Genomic DNA, 27,734 nt, shown 5'->3' on the forward strand with positions numbered 1-27,734 from the left:
ATGGGTACAGAGGGGGTAGCTGTAGGTACGCTCGGGCTACATAAACGGGTAAAAGTTGAAAGTTCACATCGCCCTCACGGTTCACGCTGTTAGAGAACGCTTTCTTTATTTAAATTCTATTGCAACTTGTACCATTGTAGCCTCGACTGAATTCGCAACGCCAACTAATTTTTCAATGTGGCACAGAAAGTTTTTGCTAGCGATGCTCGTTCTAGCCTCATAGCTGGTTGTTAAAATTCAGGGTTTTGTTGAACCTTTATTGTTATTGCGACGGCGGTCCAATTTAGTTGAAACAAGGTTTGAAAATCGTAATGGCCGTGAAAATGTTTTGCTGAGCCGGTGATGACACCATTCTGAAATGGACACGAATATCTCTTCAACAAAATTGAAACGGATTACTTTTGAGCGTGATGGGCCGTTTGCGTGCCAATGTAATTTGAAACGTCATCATCATTTTGTACGTCAATTTCGCCTTTGATAAAAGCTTTTGGATCAATATGTAGAGCTAATGGCCTATCAGTCTATCTTTGTTTGTAGTGAAAGACCTAATTCAAACATAATAATATTTATTTAGGGAAATATTCACATGAAATTTTCTGATAAATTTAAATAAAATAAATACAGATTGAGCTAGCCCCAAAGTAAACTCGAGACTTGTGTTATGGGATACTAGCTCAACGATACTATATTTTATAACAAATACATATATATATATAGATAAAGATCCAAGACCCGGGCCAATCAGAAAAATATCATTTTCCATCATGACCTCTCCGCTTCAGTGGCAAGAACTTTACCACAAATTTGATAGATGTAATATGTATTTGAGTATATTAATAGGTAAAGTGACTAGACATGTCTTAATATCAGAAACCTATACGTTTGTGATGTAATAATCGTTGACGCTATATACAAATCAGTCGATAGCTGAGTTACTACATCATCCTTATCAGCTATTTTTTTATCTCCAATCATCGGGAATGAATGAATAAGAAGAACGGCCCATGAACCAAAACGCGGGCTGAATACCGAATGATGGTACCTAATAACTGCAAGTATTGCCGAGACCAACGACCTATTGTGTCGTCCGAAGCACTAAGGAGATAGTAAATTTTTGCTCAGCCATTCAATGACTGCCTCAACAATTTTTGTGGACCCTTTTGAAAGTGCCTTAATAATAATAGCAACTATTGACATAGTTTGACATTGCGTCCTCTTGTATACTTTTAGCATATTATCTATGCATATAATAAAACTGTAAGTTGGCTATGTCTGTACATAGGAGATATTAAGGAAAATATTTATGGGGAAAATAGAACCAAAATATTTCTTTTTTTAGAATTTTTGTCTGTCTTTCTGTATCTTCATTCGCTCATCATGCAAAAACTACTAGATGGAATTGGAGCGGAAAGTCTAATTTCAAAATCTGGTATAGAAATTAAGCAACGTATCGAACGATGAAATATCGCTCGATACGTTGCTTAGATCCCGAGTTATGACGTACAAAATAAACGCAGGCGCGAAGCTAACCTGTTATAAATATAACTCTATCATATGAATCATTTATTTTAAAAGCAATTAAGTATAACAATAAATATCACTACGTAAATATTAAATAAGAAAAAATATATATTAAGATTATGATGAAGATTATGTCGCAACTTTTCAATGAATCAGAAATCACTGATTATTTAAAACTAGCAGAAACGTGACCTTGACACAATTTTCCAATTTATACAGATTTAGTCTCTATATTCAAAACGCTTTCTTTCGCCATAACTTCATCTTCTTCATCATCGTAAAACGTCATGATTGGATTTCCAAAGTCGACCTCATCTGGTACTTCGTAAGTCTCGTGTTTGGGGTCGTGGAAGGTGACTATGTTGAAGACAGGAGAAGTCCCGCCGAAGGCTATCTTCTCTTCATGGCTGGTGACAGCCAGGACAGTGCCTGGGGCTGGGTAGGAGCAGCTGATGTAGCGGTTGTGGAGGTTAATAACTTCTAAGCAGTTGGTCCCGCTGCCGCCGATGATACCGTACTTGCCTTTGCGGTTGTACTGTGAAAAAATACATCCATAATAATATTATAAAGAGAAAAGATTTGTATTTTTCATTTTTTGTTTGTAATGAATAAACTCAAAAACTGATTTTTAATGAAATAGGTACAGACAGACGAAACTTTCAAGAGTGCGATCTATATATTTTTACTAGTGGATATTATGGCTTAATATTATCGTTGTACATAATCATTCATACATGCATCGCTACGTTGCGTCGTTCACGGTGGACGAGCCTCTTTTTAAGTCGCAAACTTTGGCAATATCAGTAGTTATACCTACCTAGACCAAGACGCCAAAATCTGTTTCTGACAGTTATAACCAAGTTTCAAAATCAATAATTAAACGTATTACACCGCTATAAATATGAGTATGAGTACAAAGATGAAACCTAATAACGCGACGTAAAAAAAATTACGCACATCTGTACTCGGCCTAATACGTTTAATTATACCTAAATTGATTCTCAAATAAGGTGCTTTTACAGCCACGCAGGCAGCTAATTTAATACGAGTAGGTAATAGCTTTTGCCTACGGAACGGAGTGAAATTATCACTAACAGTACACCAAAAACCACCTAAATCCAAGGACAAACAAATACAAAACACACATTCGCATTTAGAATATTTAGTGTGGACTAAGTAATTTCGATTTAATGTCTATAACATTTTTTAAAATTATAACCCTGATTTCTACTTTGAATAAACAATTGAAAGTGAATGAGTTTGGGTACTTTAATATTTACTCAGTAAATAAGTTCTCGTTCTTGTATAAATTAATCTGCTCGATAAAATTCTCTCTTGATTATTGTTTGAAAAATACGGTGGGAGCTAAAAAGTAAATAACATATCAATTATCACACGAAAGATTATAAAAAATAAATAAATGAAATAATATACAAACACGTTTTTATATTTCACCTAATCGATTGGTTGGATTCATTATACAAACACGAATGCTCTGTGTTAACATAAAGCCATATATTATGTTGTATCTCATCACAATCTTGTGAGATTGTGTTTTCATATCAAATACAGCATCAATCGAGCGTTTCACTTGCTTATACATATTTTAACAGTATGTATCTCGTCTTGGTATAACGACAATGTAATTGAAGACGATTCAGTACATGAAGGGTGGTCAAAATATAAAAAAGTAAAAAATTGTTTTATTACTTCACAAGTTTATACACTAAAAGAAAAATATTACAATAAGAGCTTATTAGGGAGTACTGAACTTCACTTATACTTTGTAAAATATAATGAAGAATTAGTATTTATCTGTGTATATTCATTGTAATAATAATGTATACAGATAGATCGATGTCGGAGGATCACATATCAGAAAATTTGTTTATCTGCGAGACACAGCCAAGACAAGGCAGTTTTGATGTATTACTACAATTACTTGTCTTGACGTTAGCTTTGCACGATGAGAAATTAAACTCGGTTGCAATCCCGGTACGTTACCCACACTTACGTTAACAAATTGATCTATATACCAAAGCATATGAATATGTCGTTGGTTTGATAAAAAAAAGTCAAATGAAATAATAGCTTATTTTTTTATTAATTTAAAAAATCGTATCTTAAGGCGTTTTTGTGATAGGTGTTGAGTTATAGTTATATATTCAAACACATAGCTTAAAATTGTGTCTTCTAAATCTTTCATGACAGTTGCTTACATCAATCCAGAGTGATTAACAACATGTCATATGGAAATTCCATTAGATTTTACAGAAGCGTAGACCAGCTTGAATTGTAGCTATTAATGGATCCCTCCCGATCGTGAAGTAGTTGGATCGGGTAAATTCAAATTCAAATTCAAAATTCTTTATTCAATTTAGGATGATATACATCACTTATTGACGTCAAAAAAATTACTTAAACTAAGTCTACTGCCGGCTTCCAAAGCGCAAGTGAAGAAGAAGCGGCGCAACAAACTTCACCGCTCCAAGGACGTCAATTAACAAATATAGGTCTTATACATATATTAAAAATTAGGAGGACGAATTTACATCATTATTAAAAATGTCAAAATTTGAATAAATAAATAAAATAAAATATGTATTTCCAATAAAATTATTGAAAATTGTCACACAAAATATATATATAAATAAAAAGCTAAATGTACAAAACGTACGTAATAATGTCATAAATCAATTACATATCTTATGAGGATACTGCACCATGCTTGGGCCAGACATTATACATAGGTATATTATGATGCTCAATAGAGATAAGATTATAAATTATTTATAATTAAACTCGTAATTGCTCCGTTTCGTTCCGTCACGTTGACATCCGTCGACTGATCAAGGCTGAACAAAGTAGAAATTGTACGAGATTCGACATACATCAACGCATATCAGTATCAAAACCTATAGAAAATAAGGCAGAGCAGTGTAGCTACTACATGCTGGGTCGGCTGAGCAATGAGGCATGGGGGATGACTCTTATAGTCTATTTTACCTTTTGCGACCGCCAATACCGACAGGCGTAGATGTACTCCCCGTCTATATCAGGTCTTCTGTTCTGTACCCTGATGAGATTGAGCCTCTTCCTCGCTGTCAGGTCCCACTCTGTCAACGCTTCTGTCGGCTGCCAGCTCCCGGTTAGGCAGTGATCTCTCTATAAGGAGAAAAATCAAATATAGAATGAGTGCCACGAAAAAAATCTTGCGTCAATATGTGACACTAATGACGACCTCTGTAACCCAATGGTCATCAAGCCGAACTACTATTTCGACTGCTATTTATTATCAATAAATAGATATTTATTTAATATCAAGAAATCCTACTACGTATTAGGATATATTAGAGATATTAGGAGCAGATGTACCTACATGAATAGAGAGATGAGTATAAAGGAACCAAGCAAGTGTGATGTATCACGATCATGGCAAATGGAAATCCCACCCCCATGGGAAAGAGGCGTATCAATAACAGATCGGCTACGTTGATGTTGTCAGCAACAATAGCGCCGGCAGTCTTCTTTCATGGCATAGACTATAAATCTAGATCTAAATCTTTATTTTATGAGCTATAAAAAATGTCCATTGGGTCATGTCCATCATGTCCATCATGGTCCCAGTGTTTTTTCTAACAGAAAAACAGAATTACATTTATGTCGAAATATTAATCTATGTTTTAATATGTTTGTATCTCAAATTCCACTTTAAAAATGTTATACAAACTTTTAATCATCTAAACGTCTACACTACGCTATAAACCAATAAGAATCAATCGCATGAAGAAGGTTCCGTACGTTGAATGCATTTATAATAATGGCTTTGAAATACCTAAATGTTTGTCATTTTTTTATACTACCAAGCGCGCAAACAGCCATTAGGCCCAACTGATGGTAAGTGATCACCACAGGCTATAAACGCCTTTAACAACAGTGGGGTCACACACGTTTTGCTTACTTTGTGTCCTAGGATCTTCTGCTGCAGTACTGTTTAATTACACTGTCTCTCTCACCCTCCAAATCGAAACACAACAATGCAAGCACTGCTATTTGATGGCAGAAACAGATGAGAGTAGGATACCCATGCTGACGGCCTTTGTACCCAGTTCTACATCTGGTGAAGCGCCCTTTGTACCAAAGTGTCTTCTCTATATGCGCTCAATTAGACGCGAGGTATTAAGCTAGTGTGGGACCTATCTTAAATATTGTTATGGGCTTTCAAAATATTTTCTTTGGAAGTACTGACCCCTAAAAATGGCGAACGCGAAACTATGAGAACATCAAACTTCATAATGAGAAAGCTCTCGAGTTAGCATAAACACTGGCAGCTTACAAAGGCAGACTTTTTTAATTAAAAGTGTATATTTAGTTGCAACCACGTATGCACAAGGGACAGAAGTTAGCAACAATCTTGGTCATGTAAACTAATGTATAGTATTTGCTCTTTGAGTTTGAGTCTTTGAGTTTTAAGTTTTCTAAGTTTAAAGTTTCATAACTTGTTAAACACGATATTGAACTGAACTTAAGTAATTTGCGTACAGCCCTTTATTATTAATTACTATATACAAAACTTACTTTGACTTCCAACATCGCCCGCGAAATTTCGCTCAGGTAAAATTTATACGTATACCAAGCTGTCTATAAAATTTCAGGCATTTAAAAGAATTTTCTTTCAGCTAAGCGTTAGGAAAAACTGATAAATTTATGATGCGCAATAATAAAAAGTAACAATGATAAAATTTTAAATCTTTACTGTAAGTATTATAATATTACCAAGTACTTATCTAGGTCTTGGTACTTACGTTCAAATCGATACTATTACTGCATACGTTTACTCCTTCGAATGTCATGACACAACCTACTGGACATCGGACATCCCAAATCTGGAAATCAAAGAACATCGAGAGTATAAAATAATTCGTAGTTTTGATAAATCGAAACGTGAATCTTTCTGTTGTTTTATATTTTCTTCAGAAATAACAAAGTGTTTGTTTCTAACAAGCTCTAAAGAAGCTAAACACATAATTATTATAACACATATATGTGTATAGTAGGTATAAGATTCCAAAATAATTTTACTGAAGTCTGCATTTTATAATATAAAAGAGTGCGTAATCTTCTTTTATCTATTCACTTGTTCACTTTTAATGTTAAATACGATCCACAATCCCATTAGTGAATAATATTGCGTAGGCTAAAATTAAAATACGAACAAAGATGATGTTCTAATGCAAAACCGCTTTGTGAAAGTCACTCAACAGACAGCTATGTGTAGTAAATACACACACCCACATCATACAATTCTTTGCGGGAACATAAAAAGGAACGTTTAATAAATAATTTGAGCGGTTTAGCTTGGCGAAATATTTTAATCTCGACAACGCTTTGAGTCTGGTCGTTGTTCTGTTTTGGAGGACTGTTTAGACAGTTTAGTAGCTTGTGGTTAGTCGCTATAACATTCTGAGTATGTACGTCTCCTCAGGTACAGCCCCTGTTGAACTACGGGTTCTATAATATCGTCCTCTTTGATAATGTAATATAGTTGAAGATTGCGATGATTCTATTCACAAGAAAAGTATGACTTAAGTGCTTAGGAAGATATTCGTGCCAAGATCTCAAAGGTTACAGAAGTCCGTGAGAAGGGGAGAAGAAAAATAATTAAGAAGACGTAATTCCAACGCAGTTTATCAACCGGGAAAATGCTCAGAGATGAGACAGGAGAGACAAGTATACATGTATAATGAAAAAAATACATAAACGGAATAAATGCTGACAATTTTTAGAGCATTTTTTTAATTATCTCAAAATTGCTAACGGCACTGCAGCAGTTCTTTGTTAATAGGCGTGACAAGCAAACTACAGGGTTGGGATAACAATGTTCAGCGCAATGTCCTTTTTCTAGTTATTTTTAATGCACATTGAAGTCTTTGTCCGAGGACAGTGTCCTATTAAAAATGTTATTTTTTTATATTTTCTACAACGTTTGCTATCGATTTACGTTATGATCTAGCTCTTTTATCCTCGTGTTTTTCCGGTTGCATTGATGACTGTGACAACCGATACCAAATAAATTTGTATAAAAAAATTCAGATCCAATTTTAAGACGGCCGTCTGATTATGTGAACTGTCTTTGAATGCTCTTGTTGCTAAAACTTTATATCACACGTCTCCATTATGTTTTTTTGGTATTGAATGAACAACCACTGTTACATTTAGATACATCTACTATAAATGTATTTTGTCTGTGTTATTTTGTATATACTGTGAATATGATTTATTGGCAAAAATAAAACATATTTTATCAATCATCATTATTTAAAAATAAAACGCTTTATTTAAATTATTCTCAAGGGTGGAGTTCGGGTGCGACAGCTAGTATTAATAATTCCGTCGCCTACCTGTCTCGGATTAAAATACATAAGCCGAGAGCTCGAGAAGGAATTAGTTACGTATTAATCTGCGCGCTGTCAATACTTTGTATATCAAGAAGTAGCTCAGCTGCTTTTTTCAAATTTTTTATGTATTCTATTAATTTTGACGATCTCGGTGGCGCAGTGGTAAAGTGCTGGCCTCTGAACTGAGAGGTCCCGGGTTCGATCCCCGGTCGGGTCATGATGGAAAATAATCTTTTTCTGATTGGCCTGGGTCTGGGATGTTTATCTATATATGTATATGTTATAAAATATAGTATCATCGTAACACAAGTCTCGAACTTACTTTGGGGCTAACTCAATCTGTGTGATTTGTCCTAATATATTTATTTATTTAATTCATTATCATGAGCCATTTTACTGTCCCTATGCTGAGGCACTGACCTTCCTTATCCATACTTTAATATTGTAAAGAGAAAGGATTCATATTTTTGTTTGTAATACATATAATTCAAAAACTGGGGCGATATTGATCGCCGATTGACCGATCGATTTGATTTATTTTATCGGACCAAAGCCAGGGGGGACCGCTAGTGGATAAATAAAGAGGATGAGCCATAATAACTCACACATTCAACCTATGGTCTGTGGATCAGAAGATTTTTTTTCGAAACTTTCACACTTTATTGTAGGATTCAGGAAATATCGGGGAAGATTGAAAGACAATATAAAAGACTAACCCTCAGGGTGTTATCCCAAGCTGCAGAGGCGAACATGGTGGGATTCACATCATGACATTTCAGAGCGACCACTTGTCCAAAGTGCATCCGTTGCAACTTCTTAGGAATGAATTGCAGGCGCAGCTTATGAACTTTGTATGTTTGTAAGGTCTGAAAGAAACTGCAAATTTTAATAAACTATTTGTTATATCTTATCCGATATAGACAAAAACAAAGATTATTTATTTTATTTGCAACAAAACAAAAAAAACATGCGTTAACATTATTTTCAACGTAGTGTTAAAACTTAATTAACTTTAAAAGAAAAAAAAACAGGTTGCAATTTTGCTATGTATTCTGAAATATTCATTCATTAATTTAAAATTGGAATGACACGATAAAGCAGAATATATAGAAATCAAACAAAATGACTAATGATGTATTACTCAATCGTTCGGTTTATACGCATCAAGCATAAAACGCAACCATAAATAAAACATGGCAGACTAATCTCAGTTTACTGCTGCAGTAAATTGTAACGTTTCATTTTACGGGGTCCTTGGAATAAGCCCATCCTGAAAGTCCTTCAGGATGAAGGCCGCTTGCTCCATAAATAAAAGCAATTAAGATTTCATGTTAAGTACATGAGCATTTAAATCTTCGATTAAAGCCTTTTATAACCACAGTCTACTAATTTTTACTTCAAGTTCAAACTTCAGCACTCCATTCAACTTGTGGCTCGACATACCTGTTTTCCATTTCCCGGTAATACTAAGATCGAAGTTAAATTTAATTAAAATCCCAATTCATATTAAAATTGCGAAAGTAAGTTTGTTAACTAACTCTTCACGCTTTATTCACTTAACCAATCTAAATGAATTTTCTCACACATCTAATTATGAGTATGGGGAAGGCATAGCCTAGTTTTCATTACGAGAAAAAGTACAATCTAACGCAGGCGAAGCTGTTTGATAAGTCTTAAAAATCTAATTTCTACTTAAACTTTGGATTTATTTGGAAAATCAGAAAAAGCAATAGCAAAAGCACCAAATGAACATAAATTTCCTAAAATACGAAAAGGAAAGCATTAAATCACTTTCGCAAAAAAACACGTGTATAATTTACCTTTGCTGTTGCATATTCAGTAGTTACTCAACCGTATTTTTGTATTCAAATGTCGGACGAGTAATCTGTAAATAGTCTTACACATAGTTACCGATTTATTATAAACATATTACATTATTTTAGGTAGCTATCTACTTAATTTATGTGCCGTTGTTATGTTCATTTAGGTATGTACCAACCTACCTATTAGGTAAATACCTACTATGTAAATCATAGAAGCTTCTAGGGGTTATACATACTAGAGTCTATCCCTATTATTCATAAAAAAAGTTAAAGTATACTATAAGCTAAAGTATATTTTATCACTATCGCACTTTACAATATTTACATTGACAGAACGAGGCAAAACATAATTTTGTTTAATCTTTTTTATGAATAAAAAGGTTATATTTTTACAAGATCTACCAATACTTAAGTAACTGACCTCTTGGGTTTCCATGTCGTAGACTTTTATCGAAGTGTCCGCATATCCTACCGCCATCTTTGTTTGGTCCGCAGTTATCCCGACCGCGAGAGCAGCGGATCTTTCTGTTTACAGATATGAGTTTCATTAAAGAATTTTCTAATACATATCCCCTGATTGGCGTAACGATGCGATACAATACCGTTAACCATAGAGACAGAAATAGAAACAACATCATATTCACGTACGTGATATATATGGCGAGGCATAGGAAATCAGTGGGGGAGCTCCGTAGAATTGCGTGTTGAGGCATTCCAATGCGGGGTCGGCGCGGATACAAGCCTTCGCTTGGCTTTCTGGAGGCGCAATCTGATGAAAAATAAAACATCCGCTATTTTTTTATAATTATGAGAACGTGAATTGCACTAGTTAGTTATATGTTTATATGAAATAACTTTATTGCTTATGAAAACACAAGAAACAGCACTAGGAACGGGGAGAGATCTAGAGATCTCTTCCAATCAACCGGCAGGAAAGACAATATTAGTGTTATACTTTTCATGTTCCCACAAACCCGAGATCGCGTAAAAAAATCACCTCTCCCATTCAAAATCAAATGTCTACCTAATGTCTTGAGGAAACTATACCTATAAAAAGTCACCTGTGTAATCAAACCGTACATTAGGTATATCAATCCTATAAATGTTGCCATCCATACAAGCTGCATAGCAAACCCTCTCTTCTCCTGGGTTGAATGTCAACGCGTAGATGGGTTTGGGCGGGAACTGGATATTACGAAGTGTGCATAGGACTACCCCAGTAGTGCCGTGACGCATCTGCAGAAATCGTTTTAAAACTACAGGTAAAATGATGAGGTAAAAAAATAGATTAATCTGCCTACTCGTGACCTAGCCTATGATCATTACCCCTACTTACATGTTTATGGAAACAAATTAGTTTTTGAGTATAAAGTTTATTCAATAAATGTCTTTCTGTAATTAAGTATATGTTAATTATAATACCTATCATAATAATTATTACGGAGTAAAGAAATTAAGATACTTACATAGATACATACCAGTGTAGGTCGTATCTTTGTAGGTCTTACTTAGTTTACACAAAAAATAAGTGTTTTGTGTTATGGACACAGAATTTAGGATTACTGAATCCTTCTCTTTTGTGTCACGTCTGCTGTATTTGAAACTTGGGATTCCTTTATTTTGGCTGTCCGTCATATAAATAGTACTTAGGTATGTACTAATTAGAAATTCTCACACGTCATAGGGTTTCTTTAGTCAAATTTTGATGGAAAAGCATAAAAAGAAAATCAAAAGCCATTGCTTTATCTCATATCGAGGAACGGACTTAACTAAACCCATAACTTGTTCATTTGTCGATATCGAGATTAAATAATAGCTACCTTGGTTACAATCAGATACAACTGAAGTAAGTAGATGGTTAAAAATCCTCTGTAAAATACCTGAATGAGGCCTGTTAAATGTCCAACAATAATATACAATCCATTTGGAGAATACAACAGGGCACTTATAGCGCCCTGCTCCGTAAAGAACCACCGGTTGTATAGAACTTCATTTGCACTACCCTTTAAATACATTTTATAGTTGTTTTTCAACCAGGCGGACTGTTTTTTGGTTTTGATTGTACCTTCGTAAAACATAGGGTACCATATATATGGTAAGATAGTGGAATCTTCATTTTTATAATAAGTATCTAGGTCGTTAGCGTACTCGCCAATAATCGTTTCTAGTTCATCCATTTTGTATACCAACTCGATTTTAAGTTTTTTTTTATAGCTTGTCAAACATGTAGCCAATGCAATCTAACGAAGAGTAGGAATGCCAAATAGTGCGATCGCTTCCGTGGGAATTTTTGAATCCTAAATAGCCTAAACTTCCTCATAAATGTGGCCACACGATTTTTCAAATCTGACTGATTGTGGTTGTGGATTGGTGGTTCTAGAGATTAGCGCGTTTAAATTCTCCCTTCAGATTTATTAAATTAAGCCTAAGCATGGAAATTATAAAAAAGAATCGATTTAGGAAAACTTTATTTTTTTAGCAATTTGGTAGAAGAGTATAGGAGGAAATTAGTATGTACCTTCCTTGTACGAAGTTTGAGTCGGATTAGCTACGGCCCCAAGCCATTTTTTTAAATATCCACCACTTATTAGTTTTCGTAGCGTTGGTTGTTCAGGTATTTCTATTGAAGTGCCGTAAATATAGTAACAAAAAAGTGATATGCCCATAGGTATTATTCTGTATTATTCTGTATTATTGTACCTGTATTATTCCGGAAGAATGTCCAACTATGATATATTCACCGTCCAAAGAATACGCCATACAATTGATGAACCCCAATTCAGACAAGAAGCTGAACTTCAAAATATCTTTGTTCGGAGTGTGTCTATAGAATCTCTGTTCATTATCCAAAAGCCACTCTAAATCTGATACATCAATTCGATTATCGGCAAAGGAAATAAAAGGCGAAGAAGCATTCTCTTCCTCATTAGCTTGTTGTTGCTTTATCCTTTGTTTATATTCTTTTATAAATACATTTATATCCGATTCGAATTCGGAAAGGTTGAAACGACTATGACTTGCGACACTGAGGCGGCTGAACGAAGGAACGTTGTAAAAACTTGGCCTGGGCTTTTTTTTAGCACTGAACAATAGTTCGGAGTCTTTGTCACGCTGCATATTTTATCAGGTGCTTATAGCAGAGACAGGGGCACAAAGTACGTACAGAGCTGCAAAAATTGTAAACCTTACCAATACTTAGTTAGGTACCTACTTATCGCCAAATATAATATACCGAAATAATTGTAAAAAATTTAAATCAGAGAATATTATGTAATTCACTGATTTACATCGCTATATGATTGACGGTTGAGTGTCAGTAAGCTACTCCATAAACTCGATGAAAGAGGAAGTCCTAGCAACAAAGATATTTGTCATTTTCCCAATAGTATTGCTTCATGGAAGTAGAAATTATTATACCTAATTTAATTAATATCGATAAAAGGAGTGGCATACATAGATAATATGGGGCGCTAGACCGATTTACAATAAAGAAGTGTTGCAGTTAGGTAGGTAACTAAACTATGTCCACTTGAAATACCTAATAGATTCAGTAGATATGGGTTCACTACATATTGCTCTACACTACTAGGTGAGTGATACCCCTCACATCAGGCTTAGGTCAAGAGTGCCGCCGATTTTAGGAGCGATTAATGATTACAAGTTATATTCTATTTGTGTTGTGTGTTTGTGTCCGGAACATTTTCAGGGATTGAGTAGCAACATCCCGGCTCATCCTGCAGACGTTCACATCCAAAGTTTTCAAGATCTTTGTACATTTTCATCATGAATCCTTGTAAACATTTTCTCCGAGTTCATAATATTGCATAAAACGGAACGTACCTCTGTTTTTTCATTCCAGCTATCATGTTGGCAGTACTGCTAGAAAGACTCTTTGATGATAGAAAGAAATGTGACTATACATATTTGTGCTGCTAAAGCGAGATAAAAGTATAGGCATCGGTTCCGTCCGAGTCGACACGAAAACTATCGAAACCGGGCGCCATATTGTATTGTCAAATTTTGTGACGCTGGTGATCTGGTTGCTTTGTGATATTACTTGATTTTTTGATTGTACTAAAATAAAATAAACAAATTTCTGTGGTTTATCAGTGGAGGCAAGTGTTTAAAAATCTATAAGTGCTGATGAGATTACTTTAAACAGTTGAAATGGCATTATTTACAAGTTTCTAGTATTCAGTCGGGGTGTGGTATTTAGTACATGGAATACATTTTGTTTGTTTTCTTTATATTCAATTAATGTTCAGTTTCTTCGATTGTATAAATACCTCAAAAGAATTTGGTTTATATTTGGCAATACTTTGTATGTAAAAATAATCTAGAAATACACGCTGCTCACTAATTTGTTTCTTACTATAGGGGCAGGGTTTGCTTTGGCGCATCCTGTAATCCACCATGAGCTATCAAATACCGTCATCTCAAAGCCGTACCAGTAAGTAATCATTATAATTTATTTCTGCAAACAATATATATTTTGTCTTTTAACATGTCAAGTACCTACCTGTTAAACTTTATCCCATGTTGTGATTGTGACTCATAGGAGAGATGGTGGTGGTACTTAGAAATAATGTAGGTGCTCATAAACAAACTTTCTTTTTTTTTTAGTATGTTACTATAATATGTAAGTAGGTACTTTGGCCTCCATAATATTTGCTCCTCCTTCATAATATATAAGACCTTTGGATACTTATATAATTATTAAACTCAATAAATAAACTAAATAAGGTATTCTAGTTCAAATAGAGTTTTCTTTACATATAAACACAAATTAATTAATTTAGTTTCATTCAAAAATTATATTCCACAAAATTACAAAAAAATAAGTATGAATTGTCTTACACCAAAAATATGGCAATCTCTACCAGTAAACCATAAGACAAATAGAGATAGTAAGGTGATGTAATCAATTGCATCTGATAAATAGAAAACATACTCATATACCTAATGAAAAAAAATTTTTTTTCATGTTAGTTAATTGTATTGGGTTTATTATTGCAGTGTCCCACAGCAACTATGGTGGTTCCGATGTTCCGATGGCTCCAAGCAAGGAGCAGCAGACGCTTATGTGGCAGCAGAATTCCTATTTGGTTGATTCTGGTATCAACTCTGGAGCTGCTACTCAGGTAATGGATCCTTTGAGACTGGCTTTTGAGATTTTGTTATACTTATAAACTGGCTTTCATCTGTAAAGAATTTTTGTATTTTGGCTTAATAAAAATAACCTGGGTAAGTAATTACTTCTGAAGAATGTTAGTCCTAGTCTTTGTGCAGAATTTATTTAAAATGGGTCCATTAGTTAGTCTATTAAATTACATTTTTTTATTGATATAAGTACATTTACATTGATAGGTACATTTACATAGATTTAAGTTACATTTAAATTGATATAAGTATTTTAATATTAGTTTGGATAAGTTTAGATTAATATACTTATTTTTCCACAGGTTCCCTCACTTACTGGCAAGGAAGATGATGAGATGGAAGGCGATCAACTCATGTTTGACTTGGACCAAGGATTCGCTCAGGGTTTTACCCAGGAGCAAGTGGAGGGTATGTTTATCCTTCTTCATACTTTAAACTTTTGTAATGCAATTTGATTAGTGAAATTGGATATGAATTTCTTTTGATAATCACTCTCTCATTCTCGTGTGTCCCTGGTTACATCCAGAGCTGTGACAACCTAAAGCCCAGGGTTTGGTTTTGAAGATTTGGTTTTACAATCACCTGCCTGCCTGATGTCAACCCTCTTTGGGGACACTATTGTTGCCTATCCTAGCTGTTAAGCCATGTGTTTCAATGTTGTATTCCAGACATGAACCAGCAGTTGTCGCAAACGCGATCTCAGCGCGTGCGCGCGGCTATGTTCCCCGAGACCCTGGAGGAAGGCATCGAGATCCCATCTACTCAACTGGATCCTGCACAGCCCACTGCTGTCCAGCGCTTGGCTGAGCCCTCGCAGATGCTGAAGCATGCTGTTGTTAACTTGATTAATTATCAGGATGACGCTGATTTGGCTACCAGGTAATCTACTTTATATATTGCAGCTAAAGTCTTTAATTTTTTGTTTGTTTGGATAAGATAATCACTTGAACTATCTATTGGATTTGATTATTCTTATTATCCTGTGTGGAATTGTGGAATATTAAGGATAGTCCATATTGAGCAACAAGTGTAACTATTAAAACAATAAACCTATTGCAGATTTTATATATTGTCACAATTTTTTTGGATAGAATACTAATTCTTTTTATTTCCAGGGCTATACCCGAGTTGATTAAACTCCTCAATGATGAAGACCAAGTGGTTGTATCTCAAGCTGCCATGATGGTACACCAGTTGTCCAAGAAAGAGGCCTCCCGCCACGCGATCATGAACTCTCCGCAAATGGTGGCCGCGCTCGTCCGCGCTATATCCAACAGCAACGATCTGGAAACCACCAAGGGTGCCGTCGGGACCTTGCACAACTTATCTCATCATCGTCAAGGTCTACTTGCTATCTTCAAGAGTGGAGGAATACCGGCTTTGGTGAAGCTACTCAGCTCTCCTGTCGAAGCCGTACTGTTCTACGCTATCACGACTCTCCATAACCTTCTATTGCATCAGGACGGTTCAAAGATGGCCGTGCGCCTAGCTGGAGGCTTGCAGAAAATGGTGGCTCTTCTACAGAGGAATAATGTCAAGTTCCTAGCTATTGTGACCGATTGCCTTCAGATCTTGGCTTATGGGAACCAGGAGTCAAAACTGATCATCCTTGCGTCTCAAGGGCCCATCGAATTGGTGCGAATCATGCGCTCTTACGACTACGAAAAGTTGCTGTGGACTACCTCCAGGGTTTTGAAGGTAAATATGTTTTTAAGTTGAAATGACATATTATTTTCTGTTCATAGTTTGGATATTGTTTAATTTCATTTATTATTATATTATTTAAAAAGATACAAACAGTATGTTTAGATTTGATCACATTAGCTGACCATTTCAAAAACGTTGTTGCTAGTTGCGCCCTAGTGTAGCGCCCTCTTGTAGAAAAAGTTCCCTATTACAGGTTATATTTTAAACTTTTACCAAATTCTGTTCAGTATATTTTGCGTGATTAACATCCTCACTTGCTCACCTGCCATTGCAAAGAGAACGAAAACTAAAGATTGGGTTTTGTAAATCCAGATACCTTTTTCTAATATGTATTTATCTTTTATGTTTGAGCAAAATAAAAGGTTTGACCAAGTCTGTTGTCTTATCTGTATACGGATCTTAGTATTAAACTTTTATAAGTGCAATAAAAGTTATTTGTAACATGATCGAATAATGGTTTTGTAAAATAATTTAATTTTTAAATGGGCCAAAGAAGTTATTTTTTAGCAAAAGCAATTATGTATTTTTTTATGGACCAAAGAAACTATTATGGAATGTCACTTCGCAGGTGCTGTCTGTGTGCTCGAGCAATAAGCCGGCGATAGTGGAGGCGGGCGGCATGCAGGCGCTGGCCATGCACCTGGGGAACCCCAGCGGCAGACTCGTGCAGAACTGTCTCTGGACTCTCAGGAACCTCTCAGATGCTGCTACTAAGGTATGTACTATACTGCAGGCGCTGGCCATGCACATAATGATCATGACTAAATTTAACTAATATCCATTACTCGATATTGCCCGCGGCTTCGCGCGGTTTAATTTCCCATGGGAACAGTTACATTGTATACAAAATTTATAGAAGAATAAAGAAGAAAACAAACATACTTTCGCATTTATAATATTAGTAAGGGCTAATTGTATTTTTTTTTGTATAAACATATGTAATGGCTGTAACATTTTGCACACCTTATTAATCAAACCTATAATCTAACTTCCAGGTGGAAGGGCTGGAAGCCCTGCTGTCGAGCCTGGTGCAGGTGCTGGCGTCCACCGACGTCAACATCGTCACGTGCGCCGCCGGCATCCTCTCCAACCTCACCTGCAATAACCAGCGGAACAAGGTCAGTATCCATGATGACACAACGACGTTTATTTAATATTAACTTTTCACCGCGGCTTCGCTCTCGCATCTGGGGTTCTAAGAAATATATGGCGATGGAACCTATACAAGAGTTAAGTCAGACCATCCGCTATACAACTGAAAATTTCCCTTACTAAAATTGAATAATGTTTGTAATTGTAACTCCTTGCTTAACTACGTTAATGTTAATGCTATTAGTAATTTTCGCAATTCATTTCACGATCGTGGTTTCACTGTTTCTAAGCTTTTTTATTTTTAAATCAGTTTTCACTTTTATTTGGGCAATTTATACCCGAAGGTTTGGGCGGGCCATATCGATAGTTGACCGAGCGACCGAATCGAGCGAGGTCTAATATTCTACTTGGGGCAAAAATTCAGTTTTTGTATGTATGTGTTTGTAACGCGGTAACTTTCCAACCGTTGGTCTGATTTTGGTAAAATTCAAAAGGTATGTAGGACATGTGAATAGATTTTTTAAGTTCGTGGGGCATCAAAATCGTTTTTGAAATATTCACAATTTTATCAAAATTGATTGTGTTCGCGAGGTCTAAGTTCGTGGCGAACATCCTGTACTATTTAGGCAATGAACACAGGTGACAGTGTGCCAAGCGGGCGGAGTGGACGCCCTCGTGCGCACGGTGGTGTCGGCGGGCGACCGCGAGGAGATCACGGAGCCCGCCGTCTGCGCGCTGCGACACCTCACGTCCCGGCACGTAGAGAGCGAGATGGCACAGAATGCTGTGCGTCTGCACTATGGCCTGCCTGTGAGTTCATAATTGTATTCATATTAGCTTTATATATTAGCTTTTGCCCGCGGCTTCGACGTGAGCGTGAGTTTCATAGTAAAATGTGGGTAATTATTTAAGAAATTATTTTTACCAATTTTCAGCATTTTATTTTCTATTTTTGAAGTTTGAAGGTTAATTTTCAGAAAAATCTGAAACTCATGTTCAATAATTTGTTGTAAACAACCAAAATCCAAATTTTCAAGTGAATAACTTCAACGGTGTAGAACTTTAGAATATAAGAGTTTTTCACCTCATTCACCCACCCCTTTACCCCTTCGGGGTAGAATTTCTAAAAATCCTCTCTTAATACTCATTTGCACTCCCCAAAGAACCTACATGCCAAATTTCAGCTTCTTACGTCCAGTAGTTTCGGCTGTACGTTGCTTGTCAGTCAGTCAGTCACTCAGTGATTGATTGACTGAGGAGTTTTATATGACGAAAGAGTTATATATGTATCGATTGATATTCTTTTAATGTGATGACTGAAAATTTCTGATTGCTCCTTGTGCAATTTCACTACTAAGTTGTCTCCAATATCTATCACTACGACACGTATTTACATCACAGAAACAATCCAATTATTGTTATTTATAGATTTATATCTGTAAATCTATATACCCAAAATTACATTACATGCAAGTTCCAACTGTTGTTTATTTTGTATGTGTCTCAGTTTATGCGAACAATGAAATTAGAATCCACACAAATCGGCAGGTGATAGTGAAGCTGCTGCAGCCGCCGTCGCGCTGGCCGCTGGTGAAGGCGGTGGTGGGGCTCGTGCGCAACCTGGCGCTGTGCGCCGCCAACTACGGCCCGCTGCGCGACCACGGCGCCGTGCACCACCTCGTGCGGCTGCTCATGCGGGCCTTCAACGACACGCAGCGGGTGACGAGAACTTTGCATACATACCACTTATACATACTTCCATGCTAATATTGTGTAGAGAAAATATTTAGATTTTTGATGAAATTTGGCATAGATATAGTTGAAACCTTTGCTCTGGAAAAGAAATTACAAGTTGTTTTACTCAAACAACAAAAAATCTTTCACTCAAACCAGCATAGAAGCAATAATATTTATTTGTTTTGTTTCCAGCAACGTTCTTCAGTGTCCGGCAGCGGCGGCACAGGCGGCGCGTACGCAGACGGAGTTCGTATGGAGGAGATAGTGGAGGGCGCCGTGGGGGCGCTGCACATCCTGGCCAGAGACAGCCTCAACAAACAGCTGATCCGCCAGCAGAACGTTATTCCGATATTCGTGCAACTGCTCTTCAATGAGATCGAGAACATACAGGTATCTATTAATTCAAATTTAAAATCAATGTAGGATTATATAAGTCACTTATAAGCGTAAAAAAAAAAACTAAAATTCAAAAGCGCAGATGAAGAAGCGGCGCAACAAATTTCACCGCAGCCATTTCTAACGTCAAATAACAAATGATGTCTATATAAATATCCGAAAAATAAAAATATATATTTTAACGAATTTGCCACACCACTATTGTTCACTATACAATGTAGTCTGACTACAGTGTGAATTAGAAAACTATGATCTAATAAAATCCTTTAATTGGTGTCAAGATATTTTTATTTCTATAAAGAATAACAGAAATTGATAAAATTATTATGGTGACGCTAGTGTGCGCGTAGCCCCCCCAAATATAGACATATAGACAGCCTAGTGTTGTAAAATGTGCAAATTTGGTATAAACGCGATCACACAAGTTTTTGTATAATAAAAAATACTTTCAATACATGTGTCATGTTGTACGTGTCATGTTTTAGACTATTCTATGAATGTTGATAAAAACTCCTTCACTTATGGAGTGAGAATTCTTCCACTTAAAAATATTGTTTCAAAGCACATTTTTTATAATGTTTCAGCGCGTGGCGGCCGGCGTACTCTGTGAGTTGGCGGTGGACAAAGAGGGCGCCGAGATGATAGAAGCTGAGGGCGCTACAGCCCCGCTCACCGAACTGCTGCACTCTAGAAATGAAGGTAGCTAAAAAATCCTAGAGAACCGTTTGGGACTTTTAATTTTCCATATTTATGTACCAAATTATCCTGGTGCATCCATCAGTAATCACGCCTAAAGAGGTTGATCTCGTGTAAAACGGTTACAGCAGTAAAATCATGGCAGATTCTTCTAATATGTTATTTTTTTTACACTATCAATGGGCTTTGTTAATGACAGAATAACTTATTAAGTCATAATTTTTTACGCTTGCTAAATAGCAATGGACGTGTTGCAGGCGTGGCGACATACGCGGCCGCGGTGTTGTTCCGGCTCTCCGAAGACAAGCCGCACGACTACAAGAAGCGGCTGTCCATGGAGCTGACCAACTCCCTGTTCCGCGAGGACCCGCAGATGTGGCCCGCCGACCTCGCCATGCAGCCGGACCTGCAGGTTTGTCTCCTGGCTCCTCAATACTGATACTCAACAATACTCCCACGCGTCACCATTCATTTTACGGTAACAACTCTTTTTTCATATGTATCCAAGCAGACAAAATTATATCATGTCGCTAAATTGTTATAGCAAGTATGGCAATTTTATAGTAAAAAGAAGATAATCCGTTGAATCGGACGCTTTATTATTGGGTATAATGTCTAGTCTTACTTTGTGAGAATATAAGCAAGATATTCAAGTACTGACCACGCCAAATTTGAAGGTAAAATCTAAATTGTTTCAATTTATGTGATAACATGTTTCAAAATGTAATTTAACTGTGTTTTATGGTGTATATGCGTTTGTGCTTATTTTTAAATAGAAAATTTTAAGAACTATTGCTTCGTTCGTTCTTACTTAATTATTGTGTAATAAATTAAAGTAAATACTATCTGTGCAGTAATTAGTCTTTTTGCAGAGAAAACCTGAAGTCGATTTCTCCAAACCTAGTAGGGTTGTACGTAATAACATATGTTTTGTACGAGTAAAAATTTTATTTCAATTTTATTTTGATCTATGTTTGACGTCTGCTTCTTTCCCCTTTAATTTTTGGTGTCCTATTTAGTTTTGATGGTATCCTCGTGTGTAGGACATGCTGGCGCCGGAACAGGGCTACGAGGGGCTGTACGGCACGAGGCCCTCCTTCCACCAGCAAGGTATGCCACGCGCTGCACCGACAGCTTGATACTAACCTTATACCGGCATACTTGTACAGCGGGTTATGACTCAAATACTGTATGCAGCCAATATACCTTTGTTGCTTAAATTCTGTCAATATCGTATGGTGTTTTCTGCAATTGTTTTGTGTTACTTTTTTATTTGTTTTAAAAATAAAGTAACATAGATAAAATTATTTGAGTCGTATACTGCATAATGGAAAATATTTCTATAAATATTAAAATTTGCATTATTTTGTATTTTTTACATTTATATAATAAGTATATATGACATATAAAAAATCCTACCTGGCACTGTTGAATGAAATATTTTTCAATTAATAAATATATGCACATATGTATGTTAATATAATAAATCCGTAAAGTGGTCTGTATAAATATATTTTCTCTCTTCTTTACACGCAGCTTAATCCGGGACCTATTTATCACTAAAATCAGGTGACGGGATTATTATTTCTATGAGTGTTTGTGGTGTTACTTTTAATTACATTATATTGAAGGCTAACGTTCAATCAAAGCGGAGAAGTTATTTTTCTTAATCAAGTTATTGCTGTTATCAAAACCAATACATAACTACGATAGAAATACATTATTTTCAAGTGTTGTTTGATTGAAGACAAATATACTTTTCAGCATATTTTAGGTGTCGGCTCGAATAAATATACAAATTAATTTCCAGTTTATATCAAGCGAGATAATATTCTACCCACTATGGCTGGTCCAGGTTCGGACTACAGCCGGATACACAAAAGCATTCGCTCGCATTGTGTAAATCAACCTTAAAAATTACCTTATATAAGAATTAAAATGCTAATTGATTTTATCTCTGTTGTAAATTATTTTTACACTCTTAAATATAACATCTTGTTGAAATAGAATATTAATTGATCCCTCCAGCTTTTATTGAATATTTAGCCTATATTGTTTTGGTGTGGAAAATTTGTTATAGCATGTCAATCACAAACTATTACGCCTTGTAAAAGTAACTGTGTGTTTTTAGAATGATTACGAATTAATTACCAAATACAAACATTAAGCATTTTTAAAAAATCAAATTGGAAGATAGTTAAATCATTATGTCATTTTATTGTTTTCGTGTCAACACGTGTCGTTTTCATTCGATTTATATATGAATATGAGGTGTATGAATCGTACCTACATTCAATTAAAAAAATATGTGCTAAAAATTACTCTAAGACAGCTTTGCATTGAATGACATGCTTTAAAACGCTGATTGAAGCTATATTTAAATAGCAGCAGCCGCTTCACGCCAAATGTGTACACAGAATCTTGTTGAAAAAATAGACGTATTAAAAAAAAACTGATCCACATCTGTTATTTCAACGTTATTTTTTATTATTCTAGTATTTTTAGAGTTTTTTCATGTCTAATTAATTTATAACTTCATTATCAATAATGTCTATCTGTTATGTCCATGTCCACTACTAAAACTGACGAAAATTCAGTTTTAATAATTTTACATGAAAATAAAAAAATAAATAAAAACTGAACAAATTAGTATCGTTAAACTAAAATCATCAAAACTGTAACATAATGATTTCCTTAAATTGGGGCATACAAATGTACACATAAAACTTAAATATATATTCAGGACAGATCGTCCTAGCCTAAGTTCAAAAGTGCAAATTGCAGTTCTGGTCCCAGGTTCGAATCCTACTCGTGCCACATGAGTTTGTAACTCTTGTGTGATCACCACATGCTTCTGGTGAAGGAAAACATCATCAGGAAACCTGCACATTGCTGGGCAGTTTAGTTCACTAGTGTGTATGCGACTATCTGCCGCTAGATGGGGGTAGGTAGTCGTAAAAGTCATTTCAGATACCTTTAGGCGACTTGAATAAAATCTGACACCGGTGTTAGTAATAACACACTCGATATGATGATGACTACATGAATGTTTACTTGCAGGCTACGATCAAATCCCGATAGACTCGATGCAGGGGCTAGAGATCGGCAGCGGGTTCGGCATGGAGATGGACATCGGCGACGAGGGCGCCGCCGCCGCCTCCGCCGACCTCGCCTTCCCCGAGCCGCCGCACGACAACAACAACGTGGCCGCCTGGTACGACACCGACCTGTGATCTCTGATTGCGCTGCTGATACGTCGCCCATTTTGTTTTGCAAACTCGTATCGAAATGCCGTCTCGATTGTAGTGAAAAACGCGATTTTATTGCCGACTTTTTGATTCAAGTTTTTAGCCGTATATATTTCAATCGCTATAGGTGTACATCATATTCAATTTCATATACCTAATGGCTAGTTTTTTGCGATTATATACCCTACATAAATCGAATGACTTACATATCTACTCTTGCAAATCAATATGAGTGCGATTGTATCTCTTACGTAAGACTGGACGACTTCACCGCGATGTTGTTACAAAAGTTAAGTTTCCTCTAACTATAGGTTTTCTCTGTTTAGGGGTAATGCCATGTATTAGTAATTTTAAGGATTATTTCGTACATTACAAATTTAAGTTCTCTATATTGAGCTTACGATTTAAATTTCAAATTTTGCAGATAGTCACGCTAATGTACTACATCATAATTTCCAAATCACGCTAAGCTCGTCTTAATGTAGAATGGAGATTAAAATTAAAGAAAGTCAGCAAAATTTGAACTTTATTCCGTAGTAGTAAGTCCCAATTCGACAAAGCAATGGTCACGAGGAAAATTAATTGAACACATAAAACCTGTGATACACAAGCAGCATACCAATATCCCGAATAATTTCTACTTAAAAATCATAATAACATAAAATTTTGACTGATGTTTATGCCGAGAATGAGTTTTTACTTTCCAATTGGTGCTAGATTAAGATTTTATTAAAGTGAATTATCGGGAGGAGATTTCTAACGCCCTGCATTGATTATATCGATGTTTTGTACGGCAACGTATGAAATGCGTATAATCGGAGAATAGGGTAAACTTATTTTAAGATTTTTATAGGCTTTAAAATCGTATTTCATAGTTCTCTGTGTAATTGAAATTATATTCGCATTTACAGAGTATTGAGATTTTTGATTATTTTATGATTATAGCAAGATTCAAGTGCTTTTTTTGTTATTATGACAATTTGTATGAATCGTTTATTTGAATGATGGAAAATGTATAAGACTGTTCGATACGCATGTTTTTTTTTAAAGAATGATGAAAACGAATCCTGTCATTTTATATTAACTGATATGTTTTATCGTGGATGCCAAGATACGAATGTATTCGATTGTGACTTTTTTATTGACTTACTATAGTTAGGTGGAACTAATGTTCGCCGAGTAGTTATAAGTAGAGGATATTCGATAAAGCCATCAAACGCTATGTATTTATTTCTATAATTTTTGTTCGTACTACTGTTTCTGTCAGTATCATAAAATGTAAATGTATTTGCCAGAGTTTGTAACAAACGTTCTGGAAAAACGATTTTAAAACCACTTTTGCATATTAGGACTGACAACCATCCTACACTCTTTCTAGCTTTAGTAATTACATTTTCCTGTCTAAAACTAGTGTATTGTCGTAAAAAATACAAATGATTGTATTCTACATCACGTTTTAATACTTTTTACGTTTACCATGAAATATGTAGTAGGTACTGCACATAAGGTATTGGAATTAGATGCACTCGCCAACATACATACCCACCCATAGAAAATGTATAATTTACAATATAATCTTAGCGTAAGCATAGAAATAATTACGTAATGTTCTCGTAGGTAATCCTAAAAAATTTTTTTATTAACTAACTTTGCCAATGTTTTTATTAAATTATAATGAAGACAGTGCCGAAGTTTGTGATTTTGTGTCCATTTATGTATGGATAATAAATTAATTTAATTACTTCCGTTTTTTATTTATTAATCACCTCATTTATATATATAGAGTATGAACTTGGCAAAATTATTTTTTCAAGTTGTACAGATACAATAAAATGAATTCAGAATCTCTTATATTAGCCGAAACTGTAAGAACTATACTGTTGAAGCTTGGTAAGTAGATGTTGTATTCTGTGAACCGCATTAAGATTTTATACAAAAGGGGTACTTCGATCTGAAACTCATTTTTTTTAATCAAACCCATACATGTGGGGTATCTATGGATAGGTCTTCAAAAATGATATTTTATGACATTTTTTTCTAAACTGAATAGTTTGCGCGAGAGACTTCCAAAGTGTAAAATGTGTGTCCCCTCTGAACTTCTAAAATAAGAGAATGATAAAACTCAAAAAAATACATGATGTACAACTACTATGAAAACTTCCACCCAAAATTGGTTTGAACGAGATCTAGTACCTAAGTAGTTTTTTTTTACGTCATAAATCGTAAATCGCAATTTTATTTGAATGGCATTTTGTATAAATCGTTTATTTGAATGATGAGAAAAATGACTGTCGAAATCGAATATGATTTCCACGTCGTGTCTTTTGGCAAGTACTCCGTAATTAACAAATAGCTTATGTAGGTAGGCTTCTACCACAGATTATACAAAACTTCTAGCAAGTACTACACTACTAGTGTGTTACTGACGTACCATACCGCGCCAACTTATATAATGTCATCAAACTTAGTTCGTCAGTCTATAACTATAGGACACATACATTCCACATTGCAGATAGATGGTACTCAACAAGATTATCACTAGTACCTAAGACGCGACAAGTCGGCGCGGCCGCAAATTGTTAGCGTAGCGAGGTTCCACCGCAGACCGCGCGCGACGCAAGTTCCCTACCTTTGGCCTCGGCTCAGATCATAGAAGCAGGAGATGTGGTGTGGTAAGTATTTCTTATTTTTCACCTGCGCTTTGGATGTCGGCAGTTGACTTAGTTTTAAATAGTTTTTCACTTCAATAAGTAATATATATTCCTGTTGGGTATTTATCAATGAACTAGTATAACTCAACCATGCGCAATCTCAACTCAACTCAATCCGCAGTCTGCCGGGGTAGGCGTGTCGTAAACGGTCCGCCAGGCATATTTTAACACGAGTTTGAATGTGCAATACCATTATGAGATATTGCATCTTTTTTTTAACCTTTCGATCCAGGAGACACTTAAAACAACTGAATAACAATAAATAGGATCGCAATCCGATCGGGCCATGCAGGAACAAGCTACTCATTACTGACCAATGTACAGTGTCTCATATTTGGCTAGTGAATTTGATTAATTAATGCCTAATCTTCAGAGAAAACAGAGCGATGCTAGGTATTATACTTAGTTTTCAAGATAGGGCGGGGGCTGTGATACTAATGTATATCTTTTAAACATTTAGTAGCTAATTAAGTACTAATGATTCGTGTAATGATAATTTGAAAAGATTATACTTACACAAACAAAATAAAATAATTACCTACCTATAATTGACAAGGAAACAAATGTAAACATCGTATCTTTTTTATTCTGTGATCGTGGACGCCGGTTATTATGAGCAATTAGAACTTAGTGTGCACACTAATCTCAAGGTAACTTTGCTGAATATTGAGAAAATAGTTCGCCTTTAATTGTTCAGTATTCAGTATATGTAAGTTTCTGAGCAAATGTACAATCTAATCCTAACTGATGTGATATGCGTTAATAATTATTATACTAGTAATTTAGTATAGATAAATTTAAATATGGACCGATGTAAATTTTTAAACTGCCTATCTTCTACTTAGGTACGACTTAAGTAGGTAAATTAGAGACTTTATTTATCCTGTAATTTCTGCAACAACTTCACTGCAGGCCTACCATCAACTTTTACGGAACGTTTCCAATTCAACTCAGTTCAATTTAGGAACCGACTTTTGTTTTTAAAACATTTTTCTGTAATAATGAGTAGTAAACTTAAATACTTGATTATTTTGTAATAATAATTCCCCAGTAATTAATACTTCCATTATATCGGATCGAGCGAGTCACGATCTTATTTATAATTCACAGGGGATCCGAATCACAGTCCAAAACCGGCAATCATACATACATTTACTCATACAAATTTCATACCGCTAAATGGTTTCGGCCTTTTCCTACGGGACGATCACCGGTAATTAAGATTATTGATTTAGACACGTTTAT

At 35.5% G+C, this 27,734-nt stretch overlaps 3 protein-coding genes across 6 annotated transcripts in view; 2 read left to right on the forward strand and 1 right to left on the reverse strand.

The window, feature by feature from the left end:
• Positions 1–640: 640 nt before the first annotated feature.
• Positions 641–13,030, reverse strand: LOC128683501 (uncharacterized). 2 transcript variants are annotated; one of them, XM_053769201.1, is made up of 8 exons: positions 12,443–13,030; positions 10,823–10,978; positions 10,391–10,511; positions 10,164–10,267; positions 8,636–8,785; positions 6,327–6,407; positions 4,528–4,686; positions 641–2,056 (listed from the first exon to the last, which is right to left on the reverse strand). In XM_053769201.1, the coding sequence occupies exons 1-8, from the start codon at positions 12,857–12,859 to the stop codon at positions 1,733–1,735; spliced, it is 1,512 nt and encodes a 503-aa protein (XP_053625176.1). In that variant the 5' UTR covers positions 12,860–13,030; the 3' UTR covers positions 641–1,732. The 2 variants fall into 2 exon arrangements, with proteins under 2 accessions (XP_053625176.1, XP_053625177.1); XM_053769202.1 differs by lacking the exon at positions 12,443–13,030 and adding an exon at positions 11,623–11,916.
• A 672-nt stretch (positions 13,031–13,702) lies between these two features.
• On the forward strand, positions 13,703–25,519 carry arm (armadillo). Of its 3 annotated transcripts, XM_053769199.1 has the most exons (16): positions 13,703–13,857; positions 14,120–14,192; positions 14,759–14,883; positions 15,205–15,310; positions 15,571–15,781; positions 16,018–16,600; positions 17,178–17,324; positions 17,605–17,727; positions 18,341–18,511; positions 19,250–19,420; positions 19,631–19,828; positions 20,419–20,533; positions 20,788–20,942; positions 21,574–21,640; positions 22,067–22,099; positions 23,591–23,697. In XM_053769199.1, the coding sequence occupies exons 2-15, from the start codon at positions 14,156–14,158 to the stop codon at positions 22,069–22,071; spliced, it is 2,214 nt and encodes a 737-aa protein (XP_053625174.1). In that variant the 5' UTR covers positions 13,703–13,857; positions 14,120–14,155; the 3' UTR covers positions 22,072–22,099; positions 23,591–23,697. The 3 variants fall into 3 exon arrangements, with proteins under 3 accessions (XP_053625174.1, XP_053625173.1, XP_053625175.1); XM_053769198.1 differs by lacking the exon at positions 22,067–22,099 and having other exon boundaries at positions 23,591–25,519; XM_053769200.1 differs by lacking the exon at positions 21,574–21,640 and having other exon boundaries at positions 23,591–23,728.
• A 785-nt stretch (positions 25,520–26,304) lies between these two features.
• Positions 26,305–27,734, forward strand: part of LOC128683548 (uncharacterized protein) — a 227,020-nt gene continuing 225,590 nt past the window's right edge. The window contains exon 1 of the mRNA XM_053769275.2: positions 26,305–26,450. The gene's annotated coding sequence lies outside the window, so the exon portion shown is untranslated. The remainder of the gene's footprint in view (positions 26,451–27,734) is intronic.

Source organism: Plodia interpunctella, chromosome 3 (assembly GCF_027563975.2).
Source record: "Plodia interpunctella isolate USDA-ARS_2022_Savannah chromosome 3, ilPloInte3.2, whole genome shotgun sequence".
NCBI classification, from domain to species: domain Eukaryota; kingdom Metazoa; phylum Arthropoda; class Insecta; order Lepidoptera; family Pyralidae; genus Plodia; species Plodia interpunctella.